General features: G+C 41.6%; 1 protein-coding gene across 3 annotated transcripts; it reads right to left on the bottom strand.

Annotated features, from left to right (window-relative positions):
- Window positions 1-4,247: 4,247 nt before the first annotated feature.
- On the bottom strand, window positions 4,248-17,649 carry LOC306825192 (transmembrane and coiled-coil domain protein 3-like). Of its 3 annotated transcripts, XM_079345783.1 has the most exons (5): window positions 12,815-12,926; window positions 11,651-11,753; window positions 7,241-8,226; window positions 6,979-7,114; window positions 4,248-6,120 (listed from the first exon to the last, which is right to left on the bottom strand). In XM_079345783.1, exons 3-5 carry the CDS (start codon window positions 8,182-8,184, stop codon window positions 5,815-5,817), a joined length of 1,386 nt encoding a protein of 461 aa, XP_079201909.1. In that variant the 5' UTR covers window positions 8,185-8,226; window positions 11,651-11,753; window positions 12,815-12,926; the 3' UTR covers window positions 4,248-5,814. The 3 variants fall into 3 exon arrangements, with proteins under 3 accessions (XP_079201909.1, XP_079201908.1, XP_079201910.1); XM_079345782.1 differs by lacking the exons at window positions 11,651-11,753; window positions 12,815-12,926 and adding an exon at window positions 17,365-17,649; XM_079345784.1 differs by lacking the exon at window positions 11,651-11,753 and having other exon boundaries at window positions 12,815-12,927.
- Between the last annotated feature and the right edge of the window lie 868 nt (window positions 17,650-18,517).

The raw sequence follows: 18,517 nt of genomic DNA, 5'->3' as shown, positions 1-18,517 counted from the left end.
ACTTTTATTTGCTGAATGCCACGATGTTTATACAAATTTCCATTTGAAACACAGCAGTGCAATATTATGATATTCTGAGCATCCCACCCTGAGCATTACATCAGAGGGAAAGTGCTGCAGCATAAACAGCGTAAAGACTGCCACTAAAGTCAATGTCAAATGCTTTGGTGTGTTGGAAAATCCCCACCCAGTCTAAAGCTGTCTTAGTTTGTAAAAAAAGAAAAAGGAGAAATCGAACGATGAAAATCATTCAAGTGCAGTGGTAAGTTGTATTGCAGAGTATGAGGTCATTTGAAGGGAATCTATTCGCCTCACTCAATCTGTAGTCTCTGTTTTTGTCATTCGCAACGCGCCCACAGTTCAGACCTAAGGAATGTGAGCCTGTAATTAACACAAAGGGACACACAAAGGTTCAACAGTTTCTTTGAGTATTAGCAATGCATATTTGTGGTTTTACAGTCTGCACTCTTGTGAACATAAATGGAAAGATTTTGTTAGAAAATTCTTGTTCATTAGTTCGTCCATTGGGGCCCCTTTAAACTTGAACTATTTGATCCTGTGCTCTGATATTTTGTTCTCACAATAAGGGCCACAAGTCGACGAACACTGCTGACACTGGTGATCCTCTGACATTTCCTTAAGAGCCTGGAAGTTCAGGGCGGATATCCATGGGGGAAAAGGAAGCAAAACTTTGGTAACTTTTTTTTTTATCTGACAACGTCAGGAGGCTACATGTTTAGTGTTTGGTTTATGACCAACGATAACTAACTGACAGGCCCATCAGCCTTGACATATTTTTATTAGTATTAAATAACCAATATAAGCTTTTCAAAAGTAGCATTTGGCTGAAGACATTTCTTAAACCTAAATGCAGCCTCACAAATGTGCTAGGATGACTGTAAACTGTTGTGTGTTTGTTTTATTGTTTGATTTTGAATATACCAGAGACTCTTTGTTACATTGATGTTTACAATTTAAAGCTTAAACAACCAAGACAAATAATATTAACGCTATTATAAGTACATGTAAAGTCAGAGTTGGATTGGAAAATGGACAAGGCTGGCAGTCACTAAAAGTTGAACGACCTGAAATGAAACAACATAGATAATGTCACTATAGACTGATTGATTAAAAAATAATCCATGTCCACTTTTAACTAACCTTTTATTGTGTGCTGCTCGATGTGAAGCAGGAGACATTTTTTTGCATGCTGCTTCTCCTACATAAGGCTGATAACAGCAAGTAGAAGGCACAACAACAGTCATGTTGAAGGTAACAAAACCAATACAATAAGCGAAAAGACACCAAAGCTTAACTATGGCTTCCTAAAGCTTCAAATTCAGGTGTCTGGATTTCACATGTGAGATCTTTCTGTTAGGTCGTATTTAAGGGTAGCCCTAAATGAAAGTGTAATCAAACCTGGAGGATAAAGTTCATGTTAAAAGGTGAAATGTAATGTTGTCCTGTGTAGCCTGCAGTGTGCTTTTAATAGAATTTCTGAGGTGACGATCGCATGCACACAGGGAGAACAGATGGTCAAAAGGGCTCCAAAAGCTCATTTTGTACCAGGGCATCATAATGGTTTAATGGAGCCTTTTAGATTTATCTCTTAAACTGGGGGAGACTTTCTCACATACAGACCCATATCAAACATCACAAATGGCACACACACTTTTAAAAACTACTTATATTATTAAATTATATTGTAAGTAGTGTTGTGAATCAAATAATTAACACTTTAATGCTTAAGCTTAAGTGCCATATGTCTCAAATTAGTTCAAATGGTTATGACAGCTAACTGTTTACACAGCTGAATTGGTTGAAGAGCACAATATTCACTACTACCATGCTGATATATTTGCTTGTGGATACTCCAGAGGGGAATAAACAGGCAGTGTAATTACTCTGCAGTGACAGTGTATCATTGTCACCGTCAGCTGGCTGTGTAATGGAACCTCAGAGCTATAAAACACACTGATTCACCCGACAGTTCACTTTACATCACTGGGTTTCCAGCCTTTAACTCCCAGCATCACAAGGGCGCTCTGCAGTTGCCTAGCAACCAACGGAAATTGGAGGTGCTTTAAATTAGGGATTTTTAAGAGGTGATTTATATCAGGGCCTTGATGATAAATGCATGCATAAATCTGGAACCTTCCACCAGACATTTCTTAGGTATACGTCATAGGAAGTTCTAATTCTGGCCACAGATACAGCCGCCACAGAGCTGCAGTTCTTTTGCCTGCTGAGGTAAGAGACTTGGCGCTTTGCTGGATGCAGGGTACACTTTAATGTTATAGTGCAAATAACAGAGGAAGGGAGCATGGCCTGTTTCCATGACACCATAAACAGGAAATGGGAAGGGTCCAGTGCTGCCAGAGTAGTCTAAATCAGTGTGGAAGTCGTCAAAGAGGTCAGGACTTTCCCATAGAATGAGTTCATGCTCTCAGAGCAACTTAAACACAATTATTTAAAAACAATGAAGCGCACCCAGCTTCAAATAACAAAATGTGAGCCTGCCATCCTTAAATCTAATTCAATCTACACACTTCCCACTCCCTCTTTTATCTTCCCAAAAATAAAAAGAAGTGTCCCTCTCACTCCTCTTTAGAGAGGAGTGAAACTGGCAGTCCTTCTGGTGTCCTCTTCCATGCAGGTCCCATCTCCTCCTTTGCAGTCACCATGCCAACCTGTGTGAGGAGGAGGCTTTTCTGCCGGGCCCAAAGAGACTTGATGAGGTCCTGGGATAATTAGCAGCTCATTATGGGGCCCAGTGAATAGACCAATGAGCTGAAGGAGCCATGAGGGAGTGCACAATGGAAAACACACAGGATCTGAGCACACATCAAAGGGAAGTGCTCACTTTTTAGATCACACAATAAAGAGGAGAGAGGGATTGAGAAAAAAAAGGACATATTGCTCTCCATTCACACCTACAAATACAGCTCCTAATCCCCATTTTTAAGCCTGTGTGTGTTTGCATGTGTGGGTGGGTGGGTGGCTGTGTGTGTGTGTGTGTGTGTGTGTGTGTGTGTGTGTGTGTGTGTGTGTGTGTGTGTCATCATTTCTGCATCACACCAACCAGAGTGTTTTTCACTCACCCAGAGGCCTTAGTTTCTCAGCACATGCATGAAACACAGTTAGTCCTCCTACACACACACACACACAGAGGCATGTGCAAACAACTTACTATCACAATTTTAAAATGAATCTCTTGTAAAATACGGGCACACCAGAGATCCCCTGTTAGGCTATCTGTCTATCATCCTTGGTTCTGTTCCCATATCTCAGTGCACTGTGTGCCTGCGCCTCTGATTTGCATGCAGGCAGGCTCCAGTCACGCAGACTAAACCATGCACACCGCTGTGCCAGGTGACCCATATTGCAGTGCGGCTGAGGTTAACCGTGCATAAGCTTAATTTTGTGTGTGCGCATCTACGGATGCTGATATGCAGCAGTAATGTGGATGCAGTTTGAGTAAATGTGACACATGTAGTTTATGGTATTTCATTATTTATAGTTGGTGCTGTATGATGTTGTGAAAGTGCCTAAATGTAATATCTCTCTCTCTCTCTCTTTAGCATCCTGGGCACCAAATCAAACCAAGTCCACAGGAAGCATTCCTGATCACAGCGTGAAATGGAGTATGGCCGAGATTTCAATCGTAATGGAAATACTCAGAAACATGCAGCAATGAAGTCGTGCAAAAAAAAAGGGGGGGGATAAAAATGTGTTTTTTCTCTTCATCGGCTACTACAGCAGAGGGCGCTACTCTTCTACATATCTTGTAATATAACTGCCACAGAAAAGTTGCCTGTCTCCAGTGACGTTTTTGTAAAATCCAATAATCTGTGGTGGTGACAGAATTTAAATAATCCATTTCAATGTGAAATGTTCTGTAGGAGCAACTGTCCTTTAGTTATTTGTTTAATCCTGGATTCTGTTTCTCTCAACAGTGTAACACCTCCACCCTCTAGTGGTGATAAAGAGGTAGTGTAGTAAGGGGAGTAACAGCGTTTGTTTTCACATTTATGTGACTGTATGCTGATGAAGTTTTTACTGTTCCACTGAAAGGTTCCAAAGAGAAACAGATTGCAGTTTAAATAACATGAATCGGCTTTCTTAGGTCGTTTTCCCACACCAATGTCACATGGTGTTTGTTTTACTACTAGACTTAAATACGGAAACAAACAAAGAAAAAGCACATCACATGACAACTAAAAACAGTTATAGCACCAGTCACAAGCTGATTAAAAAGGGTTGTTTAATTTAACAGAAATTGTCAGACAAAGGCACATAATGCATTAAAATACATCTGATTGATCATATAGTGCACCAGAGAGAAGAAGAGAATGTAAACCAGATCTGTAGATCTGTAAGTTCCTCCAGTCCAAACGGGAACAAAAATCATACAACAGAGAGACAACATAAACATGTTAATATGGCAGAAACACATGTAAAAGTTATCTGTAGCTTCATGTGAGATCCACAAAGACAAAAAATAAAACATTAGTTAGTCCAAAGTAAGGCTCGTAGTTCGTCACTTAGAGCCTGCCTTGTGCTCCTCTTTCATCATCGGAGCACTCAAGGCTGTTTGTTGCTCCTTTAAAAAGGGAATTGCATTTTTCCTTATATAAAGGCCTTTTATCACAGTATATCATCACTTCTTAATCACATTATTAGTAGACACAGACATAAAAGAGACACTTTTTTTGTGTTATTCTGGATGTGTGTGCCCATGCGTCTGCTCAGAGATCTGGTGTGTGTCGATATCAGCGTGCTAACCACACGCTAAAGCAGTGGAGATGATTTTTGGCCCTTCAGAGAGGAGACATCTGGTCTTATCAGACCCCAGCAGTGGCTTCAGTAGTTATGGATCTGTCATGCCAACATTACTGACACAGCCCCGTCCTCTCCTCCAGCACCACACACAGACATAAACAGCTCTAAACACAACTTTGTTTTTTTTTTATCAACAGTGCTCTTACAAATCAAATATATTGCACTTAAAACATTAAGAACAGTAAACGGAAAACAACAAAGAGATGACTGATCACACATGGAATGACACAAACAGAAAAAAGAGAATCAGCACATAAAATAGCACAATGATTATTGTCTCTGTGCTGCAGTAGATTAAAGGAATAGTTCAACATTCGGGGGAATGCATCTTCTTCTGCTGTTTGTTGCACTAGAAAATTGATACCACTTTATTTGTGTATGCTCAATACTCAGCTACAGCCATAAGCTAGTTGGCTTAGCTCAATGTAAAGGCCACAAACAAAAAGGAAAAACAGGGAGCCTGTCTCTGTGCAAAGGTAACAATATCCACCTCCAGCACCTTCACAGCTTTAGCGTTACACAGCTGTGGCAAACAAAACACCAAGCTCGACGTTCTGTTGGTGTGTACATGCATGAATACTTTAGAGAACTATAATAAGAACAAATATTAGTTTGCCAAATGTTCATGTATTGAGCTCCATTTGTGCTGCATTGTAGTGATAAGGCAATCTTTGAGATCAAACTCTTGAGATGATTTCATAGCAATCAATGGAGAAGTAAGACTATGTATTGTTATATAAATATCATTCTAAAGGTTAAAGGATTTTTCTTTAAAACTCACATTCAAGTTCTAGAAAGAAAATCACCCAAGGTAATTTCAGTCTGACTTTAAAAAACAAACAAACAGTGGCCTCTGTAAATGCTAGGTGATCGTGTCTTCTGACGATTGTACAACCAATCCTCTCAGACAGTCCTATCCCGACACCTGGCAGGGCCAATGTTTCAGCCAAGATGTTTGACATGTGCATGCTATCAAGCGGGCATCAGCAGCCTGTCCAAGGCATATAGGAACCGGTCCCAGTTTTTCCAGAACATGGTCAAAAAACAAACTCCAAGGACGGTGGCGACCACGTGGTGCCGGCTCTTCATCAGCGGAGCAGCGAACTTGGCAGCGGTGGAGACGCACACCAGGATGACGGTGATAATGGCCAGCATGATGTTGATGCTCTTCCCCAGCAGGACTCGGGCGTCGCGGCTCTCGAGCTGCACCGTTTGCTGCTGCTGCTGCTGCTGGAGCTCTAGCTTGGACACTCGTGTCTGACATGACTCCAGAGCCTCCTGTGGATGAAGATGAAGAGAGAGAGAGAGAGAGAGAGAGAGAGAGGAAATGTGTGAGTCTGGATGTTATCCAAGCAGCTAAAGAGCAAAAGTGAGCCATTCACTGCAATAAGATACTAAACCAGAGCGGAACATTTGAATACCTTTTGACACTTCATTAGAAATACAGATACCTTTGTAAAAGATTCTGGTAAAAGGACTTTAATGAATTCATGAAGAACAAGTGAAGGTGTCCTCACAGCATTAAAGTAAGACGTTCAGATGGACGTTTCTACGCCTGCCTAACTTAATGTCATATTAAACTTTAATATTTCTCACTTCTTACGAAATAAAAATGGACTCTCCTTCTCCGTGAGTTTCGCGTCTCATCCATTCCGGTTGAAACCAGTCTTGATGTTAGAAGGACAACGACCAATGATGCAAAGTGAAATCATCAGTTATTAAAGCTTAAAGGCATACTGGAGACTTTTAAAAAGCAGCTGAAGACCCATCCGTTCAGACTTGCCGCTGTTTGATCTGTCTGTATTGGATTTTATGTGACTGTTTGTATTATCTCTGATTTTGTTTTATTGTGAAGCACTTTGTGACGTCTGTTTTTGAAAAGCGCTTTAGAAATAAACTCCACTTACTTAATAACTTTTAGTTAGCATTGCTCGTTCCTTATGTTTTTGAGCACTGAAGACCTACAATAGGTCAGTGGGCTTTTTTTTTTAAACAACTTAACTCTTTTAATATCAACATGTGTATTGACAGTAGCTATACACCCATAGTTTAGATAAGCTTAAAACACTTCTTAAGATTTTACTTTGATAATAAATGTTTGAAATTCCTAACTGTCACTTCTTCACTGTTAAATACCTGTATGTCCCGGGCCCTTTCTTGAGCCTGGTAGGCCACCCTCTCCTCAATGCTGGCCAGTTCCTGCTTCAAATTAGTCATCTCATGTTGGTGGAGCTCCGTCAGGTCGTTCAGCTGATCTTCCAAACGCTCAAACCTGGCACAAAAGACCAGAAAAGTGACGGAAAAGTAGTGAAGACAGTTATCCTGAGAGCTGACCCGTCATTATCATGGAGCCTGTGTCATGTGTGGCCATTGACGTATGTCAGAACACAAAACATACCTGAATCTCTCCTCCTGCAATGATTGGCTCACGACGCCAAACTCTCTCTTGAACTGAGTCTTCAGCTCCTCCATATCCTCCTCCAGCTGGCTCTGGGCCTCCTTGATCTCCCTCACCTCCTCCAGGCTCAGGGCCAGTCTGCTCTGGCTGTCTACCTCAGGCTGCTGCTGGCCCTGCGCCTGCGTCTGCCCCAGAGCCTGCGCCTGACTCGCCGGGTTCCCGTTACTGTCCGCCGAAATGGATGCACTCCCCGAGGAGCACTCGTCGTCGCTGGGGTACTTGGGTTTGCCCACCATGGAGGTGCTGCTGCTCAGCCCCTTTCCTGCGCCCTCGGTGGGCAACTGTGAGGAGGCATCCATGCTGGTCTTCAGGTGGGCAATGTTGTCTGCGCTGCCAAACTTGTTCCTGATGAGGTTTGCGAACTCTCTCGGTTTGCTGAAGAAGAATGGAGGGGATAGGGAGACACCCGGTCCAATGGTTTTGATCTTGTCCATGGTTGGGTGTCGGCCTGAGCCCGTCATATCCTTCAGCAGCTCCCTGGGAGACTCCCTGGGGATGGTGCTGTGTTTGACAGTGGACGTAAGATGGGAGGGGCTGTGGTGGACCTCGCTGTCCTTCATTTTTCGATGATACTGCTCCAGCTTCTTCTGCATCTGTGCGATGTGTTGAGCCGACTTCTGGTTCTTCTTTTCAAACACCTGCTTGATGCGTCCTACCTGCTGCTTGTCGGCGCTGTTCACCAGCTTCAAGTACTCGGCCACATTCTCCTCTTTCGCCGTCTGCTCAATCTTCAGCTGCTCGGTGACCTTCAGGATCTTCTGCTGGAGGTTGTCCAAACAAGACCGACTCCGCTGGACCTCGCAGCCCAGAGCAGGACCGGGACCGCGCTCTGATCCATCGTGAAAATCAAATTCCAGATTGTTCTCTGAAGAACCTCGACGCATCGAGCCAGAGAGGCCCAGAAAACTGCCCTCGGTACTCTGGTCCTGTAGGGAGCAAAAAAAAAAGAGAGATGAGATTCTGATTCTGTTGCAGAAAGAGAGCATCTGAGGACGTTATCTTTTTATTTCGGGGACTTTCAATTGAATTTAAGAGAAAACAAGTCATGTGGAAAACATTTAATATGGCATACAGTTCTGGTTTCATGCATTACAAAGTAGAGCCTGAAGGGTTTTTTTTTTCTTTCATTTTTTTATTTCAGATTGGAATCTGTTTTCCTCCGGAGTCCAATAACTAAACATTTCCTGCTTGATCATTTTATTTTACTTTGGTAAATTTTCTAACCATATACAGAGTTGGACATAGAGAGGCGTTGTTTGTTTTTTCTGCTGTGTTCAGCTTTTCTGTTATTACCACTGTGAGACCATCTGTGTGTGTATGTGTGTGTGTGTGTGTGTGTGTGTGTGTGTGTGTGTGTATATAATGCTCTTATTTGGCACGTCTGTTGCGGGATCAGAGCCAGAACTTAATCCTGTTTGTTGATAGTATAGCATATTTAATGGCACAGATGACACAGATTACAAAATTCGGATGACAGCTATTAAAAGTGTGAGGAGTGAATTGGAGCGTGCGCATTAAAATGTAGGTCAGTGAAAATGTCACAAAAGGCGCAGGAAATCCCTTTTCCAGACATTGTCCTGTTGCAATAAAACAATCAGAGAAAAAACAGTTTCTGGAACGGAGACGCAACATTAGAGTCAGTTTCTTGCCGTGTATCAGAAGCTCACTGTCACGTTTTCGCTTCTGTATATTTGAGGAAGTGACGCAGAATAAATATGGCTCATGTAAGCAAGTTTGACTTCTGCTGTTTCCTCCATAAAAGGGGAAACAGGGCAGAGAATGTCCTGAGGTTACAGGGCAGCAGAGAGAAGTGAAGTGAGGTGCTACTTGAAGTGTTACAGCACTGTAACAGTGCCCTCACAAGAAACTGAATATTGAAAGCGGATCACTGTACAACACCAGTGTACTGTTAGGGAAGTGTAAGCTGATAATACAATGGTTGTACAACAAGCAGGACGTGTAGGCACAAAGCTGTACTAATCCTTCACACTGCTAGTTTCAAACATTAAATAAACAGATCCCAGTTAACTCCAGGATCAATCCTACTGAGCATGTTGCACACAGCCCTAACATATGTAATGGTTACATGTAAGACAAGTGTAGTGTCGGAGTAACATACAGTAGAAGTTTGAAACAAAAACACACGCAACACGATTACTCCAGTTAGAGACTGGCTGGATTTAAGATATCCACTAACACGTGTACATTCCTCACTGCTGCTGTAACTGTGACCTCATACTTTAAGAACTAGTCCAACTTGTTTTTGAAGGCGACAGTTATCAAGCGCCTCATGTGTCATCTCTGTAATAAACTTTTTTGTTTTGTTTTGTTTCAAAACACACGCTATCATGAGCAACACAAACAGATTTAAGATTGCTCATGACATTGCATTCTCTCTCTGTCTGTACGTTTTGGATCCATCCGAAAGTATCTTCAACCGCTACAGAACAGACTTTAACAACGTTGGCTAAGGACATCATATTTTTGGTGTTTTTTTTTGGTTTTCCCCGTGTCTGGGTGTGTTTATTTGTAAATAGGATCACAGAAATCTGCTGACCAAACGATCATGGAAGATGGGTGTGTTTTCATTTTAGACTAAAATGGATCCAACTCACACTTGTATTTGATTCAGACTCACAAAATAAAAAGTCATAATGACATAAGTGTAAAACTACCTTTGGTTCAAATCAAGACAGAAAAAAACAAAAAAAAACCTTCTTCCTTTTGCATCCATCCATCATGCACTGTTAAAATGATGATGCTAAAGCTAGGACAGCAACATTTTATCATCCTTTTTTACCATACAAAATGAATTGCAGTACACATACAGTACAGTACGTTTGGACACTAAGTCTTCATTCAGTTTAATTAAAAAAAAACTAATTTGTCCACGGAGGGGAAATTCAATTCAATTATGCTCCTAAAGACACATTTTAGTTATGAATTAAGGAATTTAATTCATTATTACTATGCCTATTAGTATACTGCACATACATAAAACTGATCAGTGTATGTTGTTTAACCAGAGAATACCATGCTTCTTTCTACAAGCATGCCTGGGCTGTTTCAGCCTCTGTCCTCGTCCCAGTGTCTCCCCCTCTCTGGCATCTGTCCTTCTTTCACACAGGACTCTTTGTGTGCAGAGAAAAGAGCACACTTTGTCATGTTCTACCTCTGCTCCGTCAAGCAGTCTGATGAGCGAGCTGCTGCATATGGATTCACACAAGCATGACGTAGCGCCTGAGGAGACCTGTGTCCCCTTCCCAATCCTTCGAGCATGTCAAACTGTCCGCCACACACACACACACACACACACACACACACACACACACACACACACACACACACACACACACACACACACACACACACACACACACACACACACACACACACACACACACACACACACACACACACACACACACACACACACACACACACACACACACACACACACACGCTTTCCTTTAGTCAAAGCGGCTCCACACAAGAAAGGAAGAGAAGCCTAACAGCATCGTCCTCCTTCTCCGAAAAGAACTGTTAGTCAGACTTGTGTGTAGGTTGCTCGTATTACCCAGACTTCTTTAGTTTTCAAACGACAAACACAAAGAGCTGCCTGTTCCAGCAGACAGCTTTTAGCATGCGTGCTGTTCCCTGCTGCACTGGAACTAAGCGAACTCCTCCAGCGCTCGCCGCAGCTCTGAAACGTTCAATAACCTCTTCTGCAGCATCAGAAGCCAAACACAGATCACAGAAGTGCACGATTATGGCTTCAAGGTGCTGTGATATCACAGATACAGGATGAGAATGTGACATAGATCAAACCTGGCAGCCACTGATGGATCACTACTGAGGCCTGCAGGACAAGCAGAGTCTGGCAGGAGGAGTGGGGGATGTTTGGAAAGAGTATTGATTCTGCTTCTATATTCACACTCGGGCATCTGGAGTAGTCCTCGAGCCAAACAATGTATTACACAGCTGATGGGTGGAAGGCTTTTTCTTTAAAAAAAAAAAAGAAAAAAAAGCTTTTGGCAGGACGAGGCCTGATTCATGAGAGCAGATCACGTAACACCAAATAACACGACCCAGATGTTGCACATACGCTTGAACCCCCAAAGCAAGCAAACATCTGACTACTTCCTGATAAGAAATACAATGCAAATTTCAAATGTAATCAGCCTTTCTCCACCAACGCCGCCACTGCTGCTGCTGCTACTTTGGATTTCTACCCACGCTGACTAACTACTGGAGCAATCTGAGGGTCTCTCTGGATGAGTGGCTCTGCTAAATGAATTAGCCTCATGCTGATGAAAATGTCCTCCTAAATCTGCTGAGGAGCTGGCCTACTTTTCACTCCGTTTCTCCTGAACACTTAAGCAGGCGGTCTCCAGGGGTCGTTGAGGTAGGAGGGTAGAACAGGGTGAGGATTTGAAGTAAGGGGACCGGATTTCTGAAATGAAAATCGGGGACATTTTCAGCATGATGGTCAAAATTCAAATGTTATCATTAAGCAATAAAAAAAAAAAAGTAGGGGCAATTAGCCTACATGTTCATGCATTCTGATTTTCATTATGATGTGTATTAAATGTGCAAATTAGTAGCCGATAAGAAGTTTCAGTAGTCTCTTTAGAGGTAGTTTTGTTGTATTATAATGAAAGAACAGCCACCTCTGTTAAGGCTGTTTGAGTTGTTTTTTCTGTCATAATGTCTGCCGCATTTGACATTAGAGCTGTAAAAACCACAGAAAAAAACAACAACAAAACAGATTTGTAGTCTTATTTAGTTGATGGGTTTTATGATCTTATCTCACACCACACTTTGTCATGTTTGCATTTTTCAAACACAAAAGCTCCAGCCTTTGCTTCCTCGACACTGTTCTGCTCTTTTCCTCGTCTTTTCTCTTCCCTCACTCATCAATCTCTCTTTACACTCTCTTATTATTATAAAATAATATTGTTGTCATCTCATGGCTCTCCAATCACATATTACACCCTCACCAACACCAGTGTAACATGAAGATGAGATTTATTTTACATTATAGATCTTTATGTTTCTCAGGTTGAAATGTTAAACATTATTTGATTTTATGCGAAGTTGATTTGAATTTGTACTTTTTATATTATTGCAAGAGTAACTGTTAAAAGGTGATGATCTTTTCCTTTACGGTTGCCATGGTTACTGTGGCGTTGCGCGCAATATACGCGATGCCTTGCAACGGATATTTAAAAAACTGTTTGACCAATAGCAGAAGTTGTCCCCGTGCTCTTCTTCACCCACACCCGGAGATACATTTAATTAAGTATATGTGATGTTCTAGTTAACGGCAATAGAGCCAAATGTCACCAAACAGGGCCGTTACACTAGTGACAGTTTGACGTTAGCACTGTGGCTTCAATTCAGAGCAACAGACGTACTGTACTCTAATCATCCTTATTTTACCAAACCTAACCTACACACAACCAGGTCGAGTTCAATCTCACAAAATCAGTAGGTTCATACTACACAACTTACCTTAGCATAGTGTCATATCTCTGTTTTACGCTCTTTAGCAAGCAAAAGTAAACAATTCTGCCGCGTATTCTGGACACCACGACGTACCGTCAGTACTATAGTTTTATTGGTTATCAATAACTGGAGCTTGCGTCTGCGCGTCTGGTCACCTTAATTCAAATCTTTTTTCCCGCCTTTTTTCCCCATCAAGACTGCCCTCAACCAAGAGTTCAAACAAGTGTCAGACTTTTTATTTGTTATAGTTAATCCTGTCAAAATGTCTTTTAAATCAGTACTCTAAGCCCATGTTTAAAGAGAAGAACTTGTGCATCCTTTGTATGATTCATTATTTATCGTTAAACACGAAAAGAAGATAGATATTAAATCCCAGCTTACATTTTCCACCAATGCTTAAAGATTAATAACAAATGTAATGTTTCAGATTTCTTAAATAACATATAGTCTTACATTTATTGTCATGTCTACACCAGTATCTGGCTCAACTAGGAAAAAAAACAAAACATTTTAAGTATATTTTCAATGATACTGCAGAGAGACCCGGAGAAGAGTTTGATATTGTGTTTCAAACACAAGTAAGAGGACACCCTCTCTTACAGACCATGTTTTGGATTTCAAAGCTGTGCTGTTTTTTGCGTTCCATCTGTTTGTTCATATGCTTGAAATCTGCTTCATCACTATCAGTGTAAAAAAAATAAATCTTTCTTTAAAAAATTGGCAAGCCAGACATACACCCACTTCTGTTTGAATCGTCATTATAAGTGTGTCAGTAGAACAGAAGAAAAAATACAAAAAAAGAGGGAGAGATGGAGAGCCCTGGAGACAATAAAACGGGAGAGACGCGAGTAGTTAAACGTCCCCCTAATCATCATCATCCTGAATCTACAGGACTCCTCTGTGCCCCCAGGACTCCTCCCTCATACCTCAGCCCTGCATGAGCCCCCTGTCCCCCCACGCTGTCCTACATAGCAAGCAGCGTCTGTCCAACATCATGACCCATTTAATAAGCCCTGACCTCGCTCGACAGCATAACATAAAGATCCCCCTGCATTAGCCTCAATCTTAACCAAACAAGGGAGAGCAGTGTGCAGCTCTGCAGGAGAAATCCAAATCCCAAATCTTCGAGCTGCATTTCAGGGGGAGGAGGTGGGTGCACTCAGGAACTGCAGATGCTGCTTATCTTGCACTGCAGTGTGCTCTCTCTCCCTCGGATCAATGGTCTAGTTAGTGATTCAATTTTTCATGCAAAAAAAAAAAACCAGACCTGCTCATCTGCCCACTGCAGCACCATGAAGAAACAAAAAAGTCCAGAACTTGAGTGAGGAAAAGTTAGCACACAAATTATTTAGATGGGACGAGCTAACAAGAGCAGACATTAGTTAGCAGCTTGTGCAAATACTGACTTTACTTCTTGCCAAACTCCATGTCCCTCACTGTTAAAGGGGCTTCATAAACACATATGCAAACAGGAAGGCTTTGTGACCGTTTCAAGGAAGTAATGTTTCTAAGTACTCACAATTGCAGCTGTAATCTCGGCTGAAACCAAAAGTTCACAATGCAGGGTCAGGTCATGCAGCTACGAGCACAGGTGTTAGAGGAGACGTGGAGGAGTTGGATCAGAATAAAGTGGATCTGGTGTGAGTGGTACTTTTTTAGCCTTCTTTCTGTCATGGCTTCTGGTTACCCCAAATAAAAACACAAACACACACACACACATTCGAGCTGGCGTCCTCATTGAGATGGAACAAAACCGTCCCTTCAGCTGAGAACAGAGCCACAGAGGGGAAGAAGCCTGCGGTGCTTATTGGTATTCCCTCCAGCTGATCCTCATGGATACAGACACTCTCCCACTCAGAGCTCACACAGGGGAACAGGAAGAAAACCAGAGGGCGAGGGATGGGAGCATGGAGGGGACATATCTTTGATTGTAGTCAGCAAGCTAACCCAACATCTCCCCCCTCTCATCTGCATCCCACAGCTGCCCATGTGGTCACATTTGATTGCATAGTCACTTTTCAGAGTCAGGATGACTTGTCAAAGCAAAAGATAAAAGATAAAATAAAAGATAAAAAAAATAAAAAGCAACCGAGTATGAAGTCTTGTGTTTCCTAAATGACTGATCCCCATGAGTGCAGTGGAATGAATTGCTTCAGACCATTTCTCTATTATCTCAAGACTAAATCAATAGCCCATTAACACTCCCAGCATCTGCTCGCCCCCATGGACCGGGACAGTATTGAGTAGAATTCAGTTTAAGATAAACATACAGCTATATTCAATGTGATGATTCAAATTGTAAAAACAATAGAGGCTGAATGAGAGAGGGGGGAAAAGGGAAGTAGTAGCCATTTAATGATAAACTTTGTGCAGAGCAAACATTTTAAAAGATTGCTGATTTGAATGCAGTGATGGCTCTGGTCTGGATGGGTTTTTTTTTTTTTTTTTTTTTTGTCATGTGACAGAGATCTCCGACAGAGGTAAGAGGAAAGGTTCAAGTGAGGACAGATGTGTCATCAAGAACGGGCACGGTTCATCTCCACGGTGGACATCCAGCGAGGGGAGATGACACTTTGTGGAAGTGAGCAGCTCAAACAGAGGTGTTGCATCATCTCTGGCCTCTAACCCACTATATCTGCAGCACAATGGCTTTCTTCGGAAACAAAAGGAGTGTGTCATTCACAGCCAACGAGAGGAGGAAAAGCACAATTACACAGCCAAGTGGTGACAAACCAGCCAAATGGTCCGATATGTGGCTCCATTATTGTGCGTCTGTGGTTACACTGCAAGCTCATAATTGCTTAGTTGAGCAGCCGACTCAAATTATTTGTGTGCGGTTCTTTTGAGCTCTACTCCAGAGGAACACTTAGAAGAGTCACATGTTGATATGAGTAGGCCCTACCAGCAAACACTCATAGGGTCGAGGGGGAATTTTAATACAAGCTAAACAGGTCTTAAATGCCGGATCGTATCGATCAGTAGAGCCGTGTCTCACGCTGACTGCAGGTGACACGAGAGGATGGCCTGAGGGCGATCGCATTCACAAGGAAGCCAAACCAACCTGCTGCACCAAACCCGAATAACTCTCTGGTTGCGCAAGACTGACCGTTGACGGAGCGTTCCTTTCCTCTGTGTCACTGAAGCTGAGAGCTATACCTGGATTGAAGCGCCTCCTGAGTTTCAATCAACCCCTGAGGGGAGTTTTCTCAACATTAAGATGAGTGAATGAAACCTGACCATGTAAGGTCAAAGAGTTTGTGCGGGTGTTGACTTTTCTCATCCGAGTCGGGATGGAGAAATTGGTGATTTGTAAACACGTCCAGGCTAATTAGTCGTTCTGGATAAATGAATATATGATTAGGAGACCTGATATGACTTGGTGATTGTATATCTATCTAAAGACATCGCAACACACACATCGACAGTACTCAGGACATGTAAGGTGTTGTAACTATTTGTTTAGTGGTGAAAAAAAATTGTGTGATCAATAAGGATAAATGACCAAGAAGACACATTTCATTTACAGAGAAGAGCCTTATATATCTTCTATTATCCGCTACAACCTGAATATGAATGTCACTGGTTGAATCCCGGCTACATGCAAGTTGAGAATTGGTCGGGTCTTTGCTCCTGAAAAGCTGTCATTGAGTCATTCAGTGACCACAAAAACAAAAGCACAACACAAAGACTCACAGGTTTAGACGATTGCTTGATTTGTTTTGTCGTATTGGCTGATTCATCGTTTTGGTACTGTTCCAGCTACACATTGCTTTACCTGGACTGTACTGTTTTGATTGATTGAAGGAGGAAAGATATTTGAAAGTCTTGTAATCGAATACAAGCGCCACAAATACTATATAAATCACCACAGGGAATAACTGACATCCATTAGAATCAACAGATTGAAAGCTCAAACTATGACAACATACTGAAAGGACTACAGACCCCCATTATTATCATGTAAATTAAGATGTACAGTATTTGGAGTATGGTTTTTTTCCCCTTGTTTAGAATATCCATTTTTAAATCAGTCAATGTAAAGCTGATCACAGTTCAACAATGTGTTGAATTTGGCTAGAGAAAAATTATAATATGGCATAAATGTTAAGCTTGATCCCCCAGAAGACTTTGGATCCTAATCTGCCTGGGAATATTGCGTTTGTTTCTTGAATTTTAGATCTGGGCAGGGGGGGATTTTAACCATTTACTTGACATGTTTAACTCATGTGAAACAATGAACTAAGATGTAGCCTATCATGCATGATTCTTAGTTCTTACAACCAGGCTGTGTACAACGCGATTGTGTTCCCACCAGGACTCCGTTTACGTGAACATATGTTGAAACAACTACAACATGGTCAATCCCGCAGACATTTAGTCTTTCTTTTCCCCGTTCTTTGCCTTACAGGCTCTTTGTTAAGGAGCAATGTGCAGCTTCACAGCAGCGCGTGCAGCTGTTGGTTTCAAATGACGTGGACATCAACACAGCAGCAATGTTTTTGACACAGCGATGCAGCAAACGGAACGCACTCATCATGAGAGTGTAGGCTACTCACCATCCGACTGCCGAGGTATTTCTCTACTTCAGATAAACTTCGCACGGACACGCTGGCGCTGGGCATAATAATCCCGGGTTAGATTTGTGTTAGCAGCCGGTACTTCTTCAGTGCTGGACCGGGACTTGTTTAAAACTTACGCATAGTCTCGTTTCCATGTTTCTCTCCCTCGTCCCCTCTCTCTCTTTGTGTCCCTCACAGAGACGTTCACACACACACACTGTCTATCCTCCTCAACATACAAAAACTGTGTGTGAACTCAAACTCCGCCTCTCGCACACTGCCGAGCAGGGAGGGGTTAACTCTTTCAACGCGCCTGTCAGAGGCTGATAAAAAAAAAACCCGGACCTCTCTAATTAGTTTGGGATCCTCAATTGATTTTATAAACACAGATGTGTTTTCAAGTTTAGTTTCATTTGTGGTGGTTCGTAGTCAAAAACAAAGACTTGCAAAAATGTCAAAACAGGCTGTTGTATGAAATGCATGTTTCAGAATCAGACCAAACAGATGAACTCAGAATTGGTCTAAGAAGAGATCAGATCTTTTACTATAACTTAAGTACGATTGTAATGGAATCGTGTTCTGTTAAGAAAAGCGTTAAGTTGGCTAAATGTATATAATTACGATCAAATAATGTAATGAGAGAATGAATTAGTGTGAATGAAGTGTGCTTTCTGGATTGTCTGGATTTCATTAGAATAATGCATTATTTCCTTTTACTATTAACTATAACTATTTTCCATAAATTCTAAAATATGCTGCATAACACTAGGTCCTCACCGCCAGATTACTGCAGAGGAAGAAATGTTGCAAGATTCGAGTCTGTTTAGGTTTAATTCACTGTAATAACATAGAAAAATAAATTTTAAAAAAATTTAAAAAAGGCCTACATCAGTCACTACATGACTTATTTTAAGTAAGGGTGGAGAAATGCTTGTATAGAGCTGCAGGTGTTGACAACAATCAGTCAAATAATGGATGTTATTTAGGTCGCATAGTATTCAGGGTTCATTACCTGAATTAATGTATAATAACCTTCTATAATATCACTGGACACTCTGAGATTGTTTTTTATCTGATCTCATGGAAATACTATTATTATTATTATTATTATTATTATGAAATACATTATTATTTACAGTTTATGATCGCT

The sequence above is a fragment of the Symphodus melops genome (genome assembly GCF_947650265.1).
Source record: "Symphodus melops genome assembly, chromosome: 6".
NCBI classification, from domain to species: Eukaryota; Metazoa; Chordata; class Actinopteri; order Labriformes; family Labridae; genus Symphodus; species Symphodus melops.
Note: the sequence above shows the minus strand (reverse complement) of the source record. Positions and strands in the feature narration are given on the sequence as shown.

Bases quoted from the DNA above. Each gene is read 5' to 3' on its own strand.
- LOC306825192 (XM_079345782.1), bottom strand. From the start codon at position 17,430: ATGCCCAGCGCCAGCGTGTCCGTGCGAAGTTTATCTGAAGTAGAGAAA. The intron at 8,227-17,364 runs GTGAGTAGCCTA...TGCTCCCTACAG, and splicing joins AATACCTCGGCAGTCGGATG to GACCAGAGTACCGAGGGCAG. The intron at 7,115-7,240 runs GTATGTTTTGTG...CTTTTGTGCCAG, and splicing joins TTGCAGGAGGAGAGATTCAG to GTTTGAGCGTTTGGAAGATC.